Source organism: Cebus imitator, unplaced genomic scaffold (assembly GCF_001604975.1).
Source record: "Cebus imitator isolate Cc_AM_T3 unplaced genomic scaffold, Cebus_imitator-1.0 Scaffold166, whole genome shotgun sequence".
Classification (NCBI taxonomy): Eukaryota; Metazoa; Chordata; class Mammalia; order Primates; family Cebidae; genus Cebus; species Cebus imitator.
In genome coordinates, this window is record NW_016107481.1 from 2,325,189 (window position 1) to 2,341,853 (window position 16,665).

Below are 16,665 nucleotides of genomic sequence, written 5' to 3' on the forward strand. Positions count from 1 at the left end.
TTTTTTTTTTGAAACAGTCTCACCTTGTTGCCGAGGCTGGAGTGCAGTGGTGAGATCTCGACTCTCTGCAACCTCTGCCTCCCGGGTTTAAGCGATTCTTCTGCCTCAGCCTCCCAAATAGCTTGATGCTACAGGCACTTGCCACCACACCCAGCTAATTTTTGTGTTTTTAGTAGAGACAAGGCTTCACCATGTTGGCCCGGATGGTCTCTGTCTCTTGACCTTGTGATCAGCCCTATAGGCATGCGCCACTGTGCCCAGCCTTTTTGTTTGTTTTTAAAACAGAGTCTCACTTGGTAGCCCAGGCTGGAGTACACTCTATGGCCCAGGCTGGAGTGCAGTGGCATGATCTCGGCTCACTACAAGCTCTGCCCCCGAGGTCCAAGTGATTCTTGTGTTTCAGCCTTCCTAGTAACTATGGTTATAGGCATGTGCTGCTATGCCCAGCTAATTTTTGTATTTTTAGTAGAGACTGCATTTCGCCATGTTGGCCAGGCTGATCTTGAACTCCTGACTTCAAGTGATCCACCCACCTTGGCCTCCCAAAGTGTTGGGATTACTAGTGTGAGCCACCATGCCTGGCCAAGAATGTCATTTTTTATAATTAGCTATAAACTTTAGCTTTGAAGTAAAACTATTTCAAGCAAGTGGTTCTTACCTGATGTTTTTTGTTGTTCTTGCCCATATTTAGTGGGGTTATCTTATTATAGTTCTTCTAAATAAGTTGTTATAGTTCTCTTAAATCTGTATATTCTAGATTTAAGTTTTTTGTAATGGTGTGAGGCAAGTGTCAAGTCTCATTTCTTTTTCTGCAAATCATCGGTTGTTCCAGTACCTTTTGATGATAAGACTGTCTTTTCCCCCATTGAATTATCTTAACACCTTCATGAAAAGCAACTGGCCATATATATGTGGATTTATTTTTGGACTCTCAATTCTGTTCCAGTGATTTATTTGTCCATCCTTACATCAATACCATGTTATCTTGATTATTGCTACTTTATAGTAAGTGACATCATGTTGCCTGAAATCATATCTTCCACCTTTATTCTTTGTTGATGGTTGCTTTGGCAATTATGGGTCCTTTGCATTTTCATATATATTTTAGAATCAACTTATCCACTGCTACTAAAAATGCTTCATTGGGATTGTGTTAAATCAAGAAACTAATTTAGGAAGAATGGCTATATTAACAGTTTCAACTTTCAGATCCGTGAGTATACTTTAGCTCTCCATTAGGTCTTTAACATTTATCCCAGCAGGGTTTTATAGCTTTTAGTGTAGAGATATTACACATGTTTTGTTACATTTGTTGCTATGTATTTGACCTTTTTTTTTCTGTCCATATTATTTTCTGCATAAAATTCCCACAGAAATGGAAATATCTCCATGTCATAATTTGCCAGTCAAGTAATGAGTTAGGAGGAACTCAGTGAGATGCCCTTTCTGAAAACATACGTTGGGGTGAACTTTTTTGATACTAGTGTAAATGGAAATTTTTTCTTTTATTTTCTAGTTGTTCATTATTAAATCTTTGGGTGATTACTAGACATTTTATTGAAAATTTGTAGAAATAATTTGATACTCAAAGTGATATTTTAATGCAGATGGCATTTCCTTTTGCCTTTGGCTGGCTGGCAGAATAGATGCTAATCACTTTGTTCCAGTCAAGGACTGAGATGATTCAAAACTGGCTTTTAAGTCACAAGTCTACTAAGGGCTTGTCTATTTCCTGTTCACTCTTCATTTTAGAATGTGGCCCTTCGGGGCCCAACTGAAATCCTGGGTTACCTACCAAAACCCCTCCTCTTTGATGGGTCCCTAGTTCCAATTTGTGTGAAGATTGCCAGAAGTTATACTCAGCTTATCAGCCTTCTAGCTGTTGTTTTCAGATTTAGCAATTGCCTCTATGGAAAAAGTTGCCTCAATGGAAAAAGTTACCTCAAATACTTGGGCCTCTTCTTTTGTCTTCTCTCTCCTAACTTGTGTAACTCTTCTAACCACTGTGGTAGTGTTCTGATGCCTTCAAAGCATGCTTTCCTGTTTTTTCTTCTTCTTTCTTAAATATATATATTTTGTCCATCTCTCCTAGCTGCTTTCAGCAGGAGCGTTGATCTGAGACAACCTAAGAAGCCATTGCCAGAAGTGTCTTTCTCTTCTCCCTGTCCTCCACCCTTCACTGGAATATAACATTGTTCCGTGTATCTCATTTACTGCTGTATTCCCAGCACTTAGAGTAGTGTAGATCACAGAATACAGTATCTGTTGGATTAGAGATGAGGCTAGCCAGGAGTTTGAGGCTGCAGTGGGCTACGGTTGTGCTACTCCAGCCTGGGTGAAAGAGCAAGAGACCCTGTCTATAGTAAAAGAAAAAGAAAGAATGAGGGTAAGTTTGGTGATTTAATACCTGTACAGCTAGTCCTCGACTTACGACCACGATTGGTTCCGACAGACCGGTCGTAACACAATTTGGTCGTAAGTTGAGTAGGCTATATGTACAATACTGTGAAATGATGTTATAAAAATCTTTAAGTCGTATTTTATCATAATTTTCTTTAATTATTATATATCATAATTTTCTTTGTTCATTTTATGCCATTTGTATCATCTCTACACCATTTTGTTTCTTATTTTTACATTCGTCAGGTTTAAGTAAAACACTGCATTACCAGTACAACTGGTTTAATATTTGCAAAACATACAAAATTACAAAATACAGGTGCATACAAAAATACAAAATACAGGTGTAAAAAATACCATAGGAAACATTTTCCCAGTTGCAAAACATATCAAAATATATAAACACGTACGAAACATTTTATTGGCCGCTGGTGCTTGGCTGCGGATCGTTGATGTCGTCATCTGAGTCCAATTGGGGTTTTTTCATAAACATGGTGAGCTTTGTCTGAATTGTATGTTTCTTTTTTTCTTCATAAATTTCACAATATGGACAAAACACATCGTGCGCCATCTGTTCAATCCTTGCAAATCATTCGATGTTTGGGTCCATTGCTTCGAAATGTATAAGAACTTTATTCAGTAAAGAAAAACCGTCTGATAATCCCTTAGTGGTGAACTTTCTTTCTGGCTCCTCCTCTTCTTTCTTCTTCCGCCACTCTTCTTCTTCCAGTTCGATTAGCTCTTCATTTGTAAGTTCTCCGGATTCTTTGTCTAGCAACTCTTCGACATCTTCCATTTCACACTACAAAGAGAGGTCTTTAGTGAGTTTTACTATTTTTTCCTGAATCGTTTCAAGTTCATGTTCACTGTCGAATCTGTCAAAATCGTTAACATAGCACTTAACACAATTTTCCAGATGCCATTCATGCACTTTGTCGTCACAGCCTCCCAGGCGGTAGCGATATTTTTGATACACATCAAAATGTTGTAGTGTTTCCAAAAATCTACAGCGGAGCAGTTGTGGCTAGCGATTGTGGTCGTAAAGTCGAATGGTCGTAAGTTGCATAGGTCGTAAGTCGATCAATACCTGTAGTCTGAGTACTTTGAGAGGCTGGGACAGGAGGGTTCCTGGAGCCCAGGGGTTTGAGACCAGCTTGAGCAACATAGTGAGACTCTGTCTCTCTATATTTTTTTAAAATTTCCTTTTAAAGAATGAATTAATTAGCATTTTATTTGAGAAGGTAGAATGGTAATTCAAAAGAAAATACCTTTCTTGTCATTTTTTTCAAACAAGATATATCCTTTCTTGAAGATAATTACAGTGAGTTTTGAACTAGAACTCAGGATCTTTAGAATTGTAAGCTCTTTTTCTTATTTAAAAATCTTTTTAATTTAGAGTTGTCCCTATTTTTATTTTCTAAGATATTGTAGAATCTGTTTTTTTATTAAAAAATGTTTAATTGACAATTTAGTCTCTTATGAATATTTCCCCAAGATTTAAAGTAATATCTTTGGTCTTTGTTTCTCCATTTATAAATGATTTATTCCTCTTAGTCATGCACATAGTTTCTATTGTTGTCAAGAGCCTTTGAGAGGCATTGAGGGAGTCTGGAGAGAGAGTGGGGTGGACAGAGGAGCAGATGAGAGAAGAGGGAAGCTCATGAAAGCCACGTGGATAGGAAGTGAAGAGCAGAAGAAAGAATAGAGGTGACCTGAGACACCCAGAGAGGGACAAAGAATCATGGGTCTGGTGGCACTGCTGCCAGAGAGGAGGTGCATAGCCTTTGAGAATGTGAGCTCTACCTCCAGAAGCACATTCAGGCACTGCTTAAAGATTCTGTTGTACAGTTGTGTACTGCTCAGCCCAAGGGACCAATGGCATTCCTCAGGAAACACTTTGAGAGGTTGGAGGAAGAGGCAAAATAAATTTAGTCTGCAGGAAGAAGGCACTTGTACAGACTCAAGGAGGATGAAATCTCCCCTCCTCCACGCAACCCAGTGGTTAAAGATCAGAGGCGACAAGGTGCCGTCAGCACTGAAGTCTACATGGAGGTAGATGCTGCATCATATGTTAGAAAGATTATACCAAAAGAGTATAAGATTATACCTAAAGTCGTTATAAGGCAATGGCTTTAGCCAAAGCTATTGAAAAGAATGTCCTGATTTCACATTTTGATGATAATGAGAGAAGTGATATTTTTGATGCCATGTTTCCAGTCTCCTTTATCACTGGAGAGACAGTTATTTTGCAAAGTGATGAAGGGGATAACTTCTATGTGATTGATGAAGGAGAGAAGGATGTTGTGTCAATGATGAATGGGCAACCAGTGTTGAGAAAGGAAGGAGCTTTGGAGAATTTATTTTTATTTATGGAACACCTAGAGTAGCTACTGTCAAAGCAAAGGCAAATGTGAAATGGTAGTGTACCAGCTGACACAGTTATAGAAGAATCCATATGGGAAGCACACTGAGAAAGTGGAAGATGTATGAGGAATTCCTTAGTAAAGTGTCTATTTTAGAATCTCCAGATAAGTGGGAGCATCTTATGGTAGCTGACGCACTGGAACCAGTCAAGTTTGAAAATTTGCAGAAGATTGTGTTGCAGGGAGAACCAGGGGATGAGTTCCTTATTATTTTAGAGGGGTCAGCTGCTATGCTACAACATCGGTCAGAAAATGAAGAGTTTGTTGAAGTGGGAAGATTGGGGCCTTCTGATTATTTTCGTGAACTTGCATTACTGTTGAATCATCCTCCTGCTGCCACAGTGGTTGCACATGGCCCTTGACGTGCATTAAGCTAGACCAGGCTAGATTTGAATGTGCTTGGCCAATGCTCAGACATCCTCAAACGAAACATCCAGCAGTACAATTTTTGACAGTTTTGTGTCACTATCTGTCTGAAATTTGCCTCCTGGGCCTCCCTTTCTCCTCTCCCAATCCATGCTTCACTCATGCAGAACACTTTATTTTCCCTATCTGCAATGCCAAGTGGCCACTGACATCACAGCTTCTTGTCTGTTTATATATTAAAAGTTGCTTTTATTAGACCATTTTTAATTTGGAGCATTATAAATGCTCTTACACAATTAAACAAATAGAGTTTCATGGAGTATTTGTTGTTACTGCTTCACTTTGGGCAAAGTTAGTATTCAACCTCTGGGCAGTGAGGGCAGATCTCAGCATCAGTTGAATTACCGTAGAGTAATGATGTAACAGTATAAGTGTTTTTTGTTGTTGTTGTTGTTGTTTTTAACTCACATAACTTTCCAGTTTTAAGCATATTTAGACTGTGGCCATATATACTGTATTTCTTTATAAAATAAATGACTTCTCATTAAGCTCTAAGGATTAGGAAAAATGGATATGTTGCCAGGTTTTGGGGTACAGGGGAGGCACAGTTTCCCCCAAGAGGATTTTTTCCAGACTCTTGGTCTCTCACCCAAGAATAGGAGAGGGGGCCACGGCACGGTGTGCTTGAAAGAAAATATCGGACCCCAAAGAGTTTTTGCAGAGAAGTGATTTATTTAGGCAGAGAAAGAGAAATAGGAGAGAGAAAAAGATGAGAGAAAGCTTCCATGAAGAGTGTGGAAGGGGACCCAAATATGGAATCTGAAGGGGTGTAGAAGAAGGGGACTTTTAACCTGGGAGGAATTCCCTCCTTCTCCAAGCCCTTTGACCTATGAAAGGTGTTCCTTCAAACTTCAGCTGGAGTGATTGACTTTGATTATTTTCCCACAAGCATGAAAATTAAAACAATGACCCTTAAGACCCCGGTTGGTTGCTGGAAGTTCTTGCCCTTGAAACTATGCCGCCTTGTGGACCTGGAAAGAGAATACATTCCCTCAGATACAGAAAAATCTTAATAAAAAAAATCTGCCTGTAATTAAACTAGTTTAAGAGTGGGAAAATGCTCATTTATGCTAATTATCCATGGGTATGATCAATTTTGTGCCTTTTTTTTTGCCAGAATTTTTGTTTGCCAAGCTAATTTGCCTGGTTTTGTTTATATGTTGTTATTGATGTTTTCACTCCAATTCTGAAATATTGTTAGATGTGGCTATCTGTACCTGCCTTTTAAGTTTGGAACCAGATCACAGACTGCAAATATTGGGTTATGATTTAACTACATCTGCCTCTGCTTACAAATTCTGATTAGACCTTTATCCATCTAGTGCCAAATATTGATCAGATGCTGAATTGCAAACCAGAATTTGAGGTCTACACTCTTGGTTGTTAATTTAGGGCTTTGGGTTAATATACGTTCTTCAGTTGACTCTAGTATAATCTATGCTTATCAAGCTGATTCCAGGAGATTGAATTTGCTACAACCAGATATAGTTGGAATGAATTTGCTACAATTTGAAATAGTTGGAATGAAAATCATAACAGAAATGGAGGTGATATTGCTAAAGTGAGAAGTGTCAAGCTGACAAAGGTCATTGTCTGTAATTTTTCCCCACTAAATTCACTGGGACATGAGATTTTGGAAGTTTTTTTTACTTTTCGTTTGTTTTGTTTTGTTTGAGAGAGTCTTGCTCTGTCACCTAGGCTGGAGTGCAGTGGCTTAATCTCTGCTCACTGTAACCTCAGCCTCCCAGGTTCAAGCAATTCTCCCAAGTTGCTGGGACTACAGGCACAGCCACTACACCTGGCTAATTTTTGTATATTTAGTAGAGAAGGGGTTTTACCATGTTGGCCAGGCTGGTCATGAACTGCTGACTTCAAGTGATCCACCCGCCATGGCCTCCCAAAGTATTGGGATTATAGGCATGAGCCACTGTGCCTGACCAAAGTTTTTACTTTAGCCTTTATTCCTTCCTTTTTATTTCAGATAGAATTTCTGGTGTGTTGGGGGTAGGTTTTGGTGTGTCTGTGTTTTTTCAAATTGGTTTAAAAGGCCATCCTACATAAGTCCTATTTTCCTATCTAGCATTTATTTCTATAGTAAACTTTTTATTAAAAGTAAACTGTGTTTTGAGTCTGAACTGTATTTTAATATTTTCTAGCCTTGTGAGTTACATTATTCCAATGATAACTAACAGTTTCTCTTGTTTTATTTTTATTTTTTTTGAGAAGAAGCTTCCCTCTTGTTGCCCACGCTGGAGTGCAGTGGTGTGATCTTGGCTCACTGCAACCTCCACCTGCTGGTTTCAAGTGATTCTCCTGCCACACCCTCCCAAGTAGCTGGGATTACAGGTGCCCACTACCACACCTGGCTAATTTTTGGTCTTTTTTTAGTAGAGACGGGGTTTCATCATGTTGGCCAGGCTGGTCTTGAACTCCGATCCTCAGGTGATCCACCCGCCTTGGCCTCCAAAGTGCTGGGATTCTAGGCGTGAGCAACCCCAACTGGCCTATTATTTTTTAAATAGAATTTCATAGTTCTGTAAGTAGGCATTTATTTCAATTGTGAATTACATATAATGTAATATAGGAATATATTTGGGAGTGACTGCAAGCATTTTTCCATCTCTACAAAACTGGTTGTGATTATTGATCACCTCTCCTACGCTTTCCCAGGTAATTTAGATTGGTCATGGGAGGTTTTTTTTTTTCCCGTAGATTTGAAAATGTTTCATATTGTTACTAATTATGAAGTACAAATCTGAGAAAGAGCCTTGATTTACACTTTAGTATGGGATAGGAGGACATCTTCTTAAAATTTTTTAAATTTCCAAAATAATCTACATTAAATGAGTGTTTGCTGATGTGTACTTTGTCTTTAGCTACCTTTTTATATTAAAAAAATTAAACATCAAAGTTATGTTTTTATAAGATTAAAAAATAAAGAGCCTTCAAGAGAAGAAAGTTAAAAGATAACAAGGACATTGGAATTAATGTTTTAAACAATCGAAATACTTAGGTATAAAGCCCAGTACTTCAGGAGGCTGGGGTAGGAGGGTTACTTTAGGTCTGGAGTTTGAGACTGGCCTGGAAAACATAGTGAGACCCTGTCTGTACAAAAAATTTAAAAATCAAAATGGGTGCATGCCTTGTAGTGTTAGCTTCTTGGGAGGCTGAGGTAGGAGGAGCAAACTTGAGCCTAGGAGTTCACGGCTGTAGTAAGGTATGATCATGCCATTGCACTCCAGCCAGGGTGACAGAGGAAGACTCTGTCTCTTAAAAAAAAAAATCCCTTAGGTATAAATATAAGCTTATAAGTTTTATTGTATAATAATCCTGCCAGTGAAAACAAAACAAATAGATTATTATATTTTAATACATAAAGATGAAAATTGTCATTAAAAATTGCATTTTTCATAATATGTAAATGTTTACCTGTGTTTCTCCCCGCTCTTCCCTTTAGGGCCATTTTGAGAGCCAGATCTAGTTACTTTGCTGCTATGCTGAGAGGCTGTTGGGCTGAAAGCTCCCAAGAGTATGTTTCTCTTCAAGGGTAAGCATATTTTTACAGGGCCATTTGACTGCAAACGATTGCAAATTGTATTTCATACAGAGCACTTTTTCTGAATCTGATTTCCCTGGATGTTCAATTAAATATTTCTCATGTAGAATTCAACAAAGTACGTTTTCTGAAGCAGGAAGTAGTAGAGAGCATTTATTAATAGAGGTAATGTGCTAATCTGCTTATGCTTCTGTAATAGAATACCCAAACTGGGTGATTTAAACAACAGGTATTTGTTTTCTCACAGTTGTGGAGATTGAAAGTTCAAGATAAAGGTGCCAGTAGGGTTGGTGTCTGATGAGGGCTCTGCCCCTGGGTTGCACTCTGCTGCCTTCTTGATGCACACTCACATGGCCTTTCCTTGGTGGGTGTACTTGGAGAGAGAGTTTTATGGTATTTCTTCTTTTAAGGAAGCTAATCCTATCAGATCAAGGACCCAGTGACCTCGTTTAACCTTAATTACTTCCTTAGAGGCCCCATCTCTAAATATGACCACACTGAGGGGTTAGGGCTTTACCGTATGAATTTGGAAGGAACACAGACATTCAGTTCATAACAGGTAGTTTCTTTATTTTTTTTATTTTTTTATTTTTTTTGAGATGGGATCTTGCTGTGTTGCCCAGACTGGAGTACAGTGACACAATCATGGCTCACTGCAGACTCAACCTCTTGGGCTCAAGTGATCCTCCTGCCTCAGCCTCTCAAGTAGCTGGGACTGTAGATGTGTACCAACACACCTTGCTAGTTTTTCTGATTTTTAGTAGAGATGAGGTCTTATGTTGCCCAGGCCAGTCTCAAACTCTTGGTCTCAAGTAATCCTCCCACCTTGACGTCCCAAAGTACTGAGATTATAGGTGTGAAGCACTGCGCCCAGCTTAAATCACATTTGTCAATTCATAATTCAGAGTTCATTCCACCACAGTCACTGAAGAAACTTAAAAGTTTTCCCGTTATGTGTTCTTGAGCTAGCTCAGACTGCTCTTCTTCTCTACTGTGTAAATCTGTGTCCTACAGAACCCTAAAGTTCATGGTAGGCACATTAGGAGAAACCCATGGCATAGGATTGGGATCTTCATAAGGGAAGGCCATTTTGAAAGGGGTGCCCCTTCAACTTTTATCTGTTTTATATAGTTCAAGGTGACCTCTGAGTTTAGCTATAGGAATAAAGGCAAGGGGGAGTCCTTTTTTTTTTTTTTTTTTTTTTTTTTTTTTTTTTTTTTTTTTTTTTTTTTTTTAGTATTCCTTAATCACCACTCATGAACTGATGAGATTAAACATTCAAACACTCAGGCTTTTAAAGATGAGGTCTATTTTATTAATAGACCACTGGGCAGAGGTTAGTGGGCAAGAAAGAAATGGTGACATCAATTATTATACCTGTAATTTTCTGTCTTTAATTTACAATGGAAGTAATGGATAAATAACTCCTTTTGCAATGTGGCTTGACTCCTGCTGACCAACTTTTAGTAGTTTAAGAGAAAGCCAAATAAAAGTAGCCCAAGTAGTTTCAAAATGTCATCCAAAAAAGTAGACTGTACATTGTGTTAGTGTCAGCCGTGACCAGCCTCACCCCTCTTACAGTGTTTTCCCTTCACTTTTACTGTAAGCAAGGCTTTGTTTCTCACTGGTTCATTTTACCTAGAGCTGCTTTATTAACAGAGGAGGCTCACCTCTAACTGGCTTATTAACTCCTAATGCTAATGCATTGAAAATGAAGATACTTTTGTTGTTGTTGTTCAACTGCTTTATCTTGCTTGATAAAGTAAGGTTTGGCAACACTAAAGGAAGAAAGTATCACCTGGTGGATACATAGTTTCTTCTATGTGCTTTATTATTATTATTATTATCACACAGTGTGATGATATGTTTTGCCTTTCCCTGTTGCATCATGTATCAAATTGATTGTCTCAAATTGCTACTTAAAATTTTATTAGCATTGTGTCAAATAAAGCTGTTGGAAGGCTAAAGGGGATTAAGGAATTTTACTTTAAAAGATACATCTTTTAGGAATTTGTATATTGAAACAATACACAAATTCCAGTTTCCCATTAAGTTATTATAAACTGGGCAGATGTTTCCATGAGGAGTGTGATGTAATAGAAGGATCATAAACCTTGGTGTCATTACAGGCAGTAGTATATGCAGTCCTAACTTGTTACATGCCATTCCTTAACTTTACTGAGCTTCCTGAAGTTGTTGAAAAGATTAAATGAGATACTGTAAGGAAAGAAACTGGCATAGTATGTAGTGCTCATTAATATTGACTATTCCTTCTTTCTCTAAATTAAATTGTTCTCATTTTCTAGAGAGAAAAGGTTCAAGTGAGGGCCTTTCCCAATACCAGGACAGCAATGCCTGATTTGCATAACCAGCAGCTTCTTTTGAAACTGTGTCACTGTTGCATGTCTGCAGGATATTTTCTCTTAGTAGATTCGAAGACAATCTTATCTGTCCTTACAGAAGGAACCACCATATTTTCAGTGAATTAGTAATTTGCTAAATACTGAGATATAATACACATAGTATTTTTCAAGAGGAACTACCTTCGGTAATTTGTGAATGGGGATAATAGAATTTTTTTTTTTTTTTTTTTTTAAATACTTTAAGTTCTGGGATACCTGTGCAGAATGTGCAGGTTTGTTATATAGGTGTACACGTGCCATGGTGGTTTGCTGCACCCATCAACCCATCATCTACATTAGGTATTTTTACTAATGCTCTCTCTCCCCTAGTCCCCAGCCCGCAACGGGCCCTGGTGTTTGATGTTCCTCACCTTGTGTCCATTTGTTCTCATTGTTCAGCTTCTGCTTATGAGTGAGCACATGTGGTGCTTGGTTTTCTGTTCTTGTGTTAGTTTGCTGAGAATGATTGTTTCCAGCTTCATCCATGTCCCAGCAAAGGACATGAACTCATTCGTTTTTATGGCTGCATAGTATTCCATGGTGGATATGTGCCACATTTTCTTTATCCATTCTATCATTGATGGGCATTTGGGTTGGTTCCAAGTTTTTGCTATTGTGAACAGTGCCTCAGTAAACATATGTGTGCATGTGTCTTTGTGCTAGAATGATTTATAATCCTTTAGGTATATACCCAGTAATGGAATTGCTGGGTCAAATGGTATTTCTGATTCTGGATCCTTGAGGTATCGCCACACTGTCTTCCACAATGGTTGAACTAATTTACACTCCCACCAGTTTGTAAAAGTGTTCCTATTTCTCCACATCCTCTCCAGCATCTGTTGTTTCCTGACTTTTTAATGATTGCCATTCTAACTAGCATGAGGTGGTATCTCAATGTGATTTTCATTTGCATTTCTCTAATTACCAGTGATGATGAGCTTTTTTCATGTTTGTTGGTTGTATAAATGTCTTCTTTTGAGAAGGGTCCATTCATATCCTTTGCCTACTTTCTGATGGGGTTGTTTATTTTTTTCTTGTAAACTTGTTTAAGTTCTGGATATTGTCAGATGGACCGCAAAAATTTTCTCCCATTCTATAGGTTGCCTGTTCACTCTGATGATAGTTTCTTTTGCTGTGCAGAAGCTCTTTAGTTTAATTAGATCCCATTTGTCAATTTTGGCTTTTGTTGCCATTGCTTTTGGAGTTTTAGTCATGAAGTTTTTGCCCATGCCTGTGTCTTGAATAGTATTGACTAGGTTTTCTTCTAGGGTTTTTATGATTTTAGGTCTCATGTTTAAGTCTTTAATCAATCGTGAGTTAATTTTTGTATAAAGAAGGGATCCAGTTTCAGCTTTCTGCACATGGCTAGCCAGTTTTCCCAACACCATTTATTAAATAGGGAATCCTTTCCCCATTGCTTGTTTTTGTTGCGTTCTCAAAGATCAGATGGTTGTAGATGTGTGGCATTGTTTCTGAGGCCTCCATTCTGTTGCATTGGTCTATATCTCTGTTTTGGTACCAGTACCATGCTGTTTTGGCTACTGTAGCCTTGTAGTATAGTTTGAAGTCAGGTAGTGTGATGTCTCCAGTTTTGTTCTTTTTGCTTAGGATTGTAATGGCTATGCAGGCTCTTTTTTGGTTCCACATGAAATTTAAAGTTGTTTTTTCTAATTCTGTGAGAAAAGTCAATGGTAATTTGATGGGGATAGCATTGAATCAATAAATTACTTTGGACAGTATGGCCATTTTCATGATATTGATTCCACCTATCGATGAGCATGGAATGTTTTTCCATCTGTTTGTGTCCTCTCTCATTTCCTTGAGCAGTGGTTTGTAGTTCTCCTTGAAGAGGTTAGTTGTATTCCCAGGTGTTTTATTCTCTTTGTAGCAATTGTGAATGAGAGTTCATTTATGATTTGGCTCTCTGTCTGTTATTGGTATATAGGAATGCTTGTGATTTTTGCACATTGATTTTGTATCTTGAGACTTTGCTGAAGTTGCTTATCAGCTTTAGGAGATTTTGGGTTGAGATGATTGGGTCTTCTAAATATACAATCATGTTGTCTGCAAATAGAGACAATTTGACCTCCTCTCTTCCTGTTTGAATATGTTTTATTTCTTTTTCCTGCCTGATTGCCCTGGCCAGAACTTCCAATACTATGTTGAATAGGAGAATAGGAGTGGTGAGGAAGGGCATCCTTGTCTTGTGCCAGTTTTCAAAGGGAATGCTTCCACTTTTGCCCATTCAGCATGATATTGACTATGGGTTTGTCATAAATAGCTCTTACTATTTTGAGATATATTCCATCGATACCTAGCTTATTGAGTTTTTAGCATGAAGGGATACTGAATTTTATTGAAGGCCTTTTGTTCATCTGTTGAGATAATCATGTAGTTTTTGCCACTGGTTCTGTTTATGTGATGGATTACATTTATTGATTTGCGTATGTTGAACCCACCTTGCATCCCAGGGATGAAGCTGACTTCATTGTGATGAATAAGGTTTTCGATGTGCTGCTGGATTCAGTTTGCCAGTATTTTATTGAGGATTTTCACATCGATGTTCAACATGGATATTGGCCTGAAATTTTGCATGTATGTGTCTCTGCCAGGTTTTGGTATCAGGTTGATGGCCTCATAAAATAAGATAGGGAGGCATCCCTCTTTTTCTGTTGTTTGGAATAGTATCAGAAGGAATGGTACCAGCTCCTCTTTGTACCTCTGGTAGGATTTGGCTGTGAATCCATCTGGCCCTGGACTTTTTTTTGGTTGGTAGGCTATTAATTACTGCCTCAATTTCAGAACTTGTTATGGGTCTATTCAGGAATTAGACTTCTTCCTGGTTTAGAATTAAGAGGGTGTATGTGTCCAGGAATTTATCCATTTCTTCTAGATTTTCTGTTTTATTTGCTTAGAGGTGTTTATAGTATTCTCTGATGGTAGTTTGTATCTGGTGGTGATATCCCCTTTATCATTTTTTATTGTGTCTATTTGATTCTTCTCTGTTTTCTTCTTTATTAGTCTGGCTAGGGGTCTATTTTATGGATATTTTCGGAAAACCAGCTGCTGGATTCATTGATTTTTTTTTTTTTTAAAGGGTTTTTCATGTCTCTATCTCCTTTTTTTCTTCTTTGTTAGTCGGGCTAGCAATCTATCTATTTTGTTGATCTTTTCAAAAAACTGATCCTGGTCATTGATTTTTTTGAAGCATTTTTTGTGTCTCTGTCTCCTTCAGTTCTGCTCTGACCTTAGTTATTTCTTGTCTTCTGCTAGCTTTTGAATTTGTTTGCTCTTGCTTCTCTAATCCTTTTAATTGTGATGTTAGGATGCCAATTTTAGCTCTTTCCTGCTTTGTCTTATGGGCATTTAGTGCTAGAAAATTTTTCTTTAAACACTGCATTTGCTGTGTCCTAGAGGTTCTGGTGTGTTGTGTCTTTGTTCTCATTGGTTTCAAAAAACTTATATATTTCTACCTTCATTTCGTTATTTACCCAGTAGTCTTTCAGGAGCAGGTTGTTCAGTTTCCATGTAGTTGTGTGGTTTTGAGTGAGTTTCTTCTTCTTTTTTTTTTTTTTTAAAGATGGGGTTTCACCATGATGGCCAGGCTGGTCGTGAACTCCTGACCTCAGGTGATCCACCCACCTTGGCCTCCCAAAGTGCTAGGATTACAGGCTTGAGCCACCATGCCCGACTCTTGAGTGAGCTTCTTAATCCTGAGTTATAATTTGATTGCACTGTGGTCTGAGAGACTATTATGATTTCTGTTCTGCATTTGCTAAGGAGTATTTTACTTCCAATTATGTGTTCAATTTTAGAATAAGTGCAGTGTGGTGCTGAGAAGAATGTATATTCTGTGGATTTGGGGTGGAGAGTTCTGAAGATGTCTATTAGGTCACCTTGGTCCAGAGCTGAATTCAAATCCTGAATATCCTTGTTAATTTTCTGTCTCGTTAATCTGTCTAATATTGACAGTGTGGTGTTAGTCTTCCACTATTATTGTGTGGTAGTCTAAGTCTCTGTAGATCTCTAAGAACTTGCTTTATGATTCTGGGTGCTCCTGTATTGGGTACATATATATTTAGGATAGTTAGCTCTTCTTGTTGCATTCACCTCTTTACCATTATGTAATGCCCTTCTTTGTCGCTTTGATGTTTGTTGGTTTAAAGTCTGTTTTATCAGAGATTAGGATTGCAACCCTTGCTTTTTTTCCTCTCTCTCTTTCCATTTGCTCGGTACATATTCCTCCATCCCTTTATTTAAGCCTGTGTGTGTCTTCGCACGAGAGATGGATCTCTTGAATACAGCACACCAATGGGTCTTGACTCTTTATTCCAATTTGCCAGTCTGTGTCTTTTAATTGGGGCATTTAGCCCATTTACATTTAAAGTAGTATTTTTATACATGAATTTGATCCTGTCATTATGATGCTAGCTGGTTATTTTGTCCATTAGTTGATGTGGTTTCTTCACAATGTTGATGGTCTTTACAATTTGGTATGTTTTTGCAGTGGCCGGTACCAGTTGTTCCTTTCCATATTTAGTGCTTTGTTCAGGAGCTCTTGTAAGGCAGGCCTGGTGGTGACAAAATCCCCTCAGCATTTGCTTGTCTGTAAATGATTGTATTTCTTCTTTTCTTATGAATCTTAGTTTGGCTGGATATGAAATTCTGCGTTGAAAATTCTTTAAGGATGTTGAATATTGGCCCCCACTCTCTTCTGGCTTGTAGAGTTTCTGCTGAGAGATCTGCTGTGAGTCTGATGGGCTTCCCTTTGTGGGTAACCCAACCTTTCTCTCTGGCTGCCCTTAGCATTTTTTGCTGCATTTAAACTTTGTGAATCTGATGATTATGTGTCTTGGAGTTGCTCTTATTGAGGAGCATCTTTATGGTGTTCCCTGTATTTCCTGAATTTGAATGTTGGCCTGTCTTTTTTTTTTTCCATTTATTTTATCGCATTTTAGGTTTTGGGGTACATGTGAAGAACATGCAAGATTGTTGCATAGGTACACACGTAGCTGTGTGATTTGCTGCCTTCCTCCCTATCACCTACATCTGGCATCTCTCCCCTTGCTATCTCTCCCCAACTCCCCATCCCCCACCATCTCTCCCCTGTTTCCCCCCAACTGACCCCAGTGTGTAGTGCTCCCCTCCCTGTGTCCATGTGTTCTCATTGTTCAACACCCACCTGTGAGTGAGAATGGTATTTGATTTTCTGTTCTTGTGTCAGTCTGCTGAGAATGATGGTTTCCATGTTCATCCATGTCCCTACAAAGGACACAAACTCATCGTTTTTGATGGCTGCATAATATTCCATGGTGTATATGTGCTACATTTTCCCTGTCCAGTCTATCATCGATAGGCATTTGGGTTGGTTCCAGGTCTTTGCTATTGTAAACAGTGCTGCAATGAACATTCGTGTGCATGTGTCCTTATGGTAGAACGACTTACAATCCTTTGGATA

General features: G+C 38.4%; 1 protein-coding gene and 1 pseudogene across 4 annotated transcripts in view; both read left to right on the plus strand.

The window, feature by feature from the left end:
* The window catches only part of BTBD8 (BTB domain containing 8), a 125,445-nt gene that overhangs the window by 42,527 nt on the left and 66,253 nt on the right, over positions 1 to 16,665 (plus strand). For all 4 annotated transcript variants that reach the window (XM_037744134.1, XM_017544147.2, XM_037744135.1 and 1 more), the window contains one exon: positions 8,707 to 8,796. In XM_037744134.1, the coding sequence (XP_037600062.1) occupies positions 8,707 to 8,796 (90 nt within the window). The remainder of the gene's footprint in view (positions 1 to 8,706; positions 8,797 to 16,665) is intronic.
* LOC108314965 lies at positions 3,450 to 6,103 on the plus strand (annotated as a pseudogene).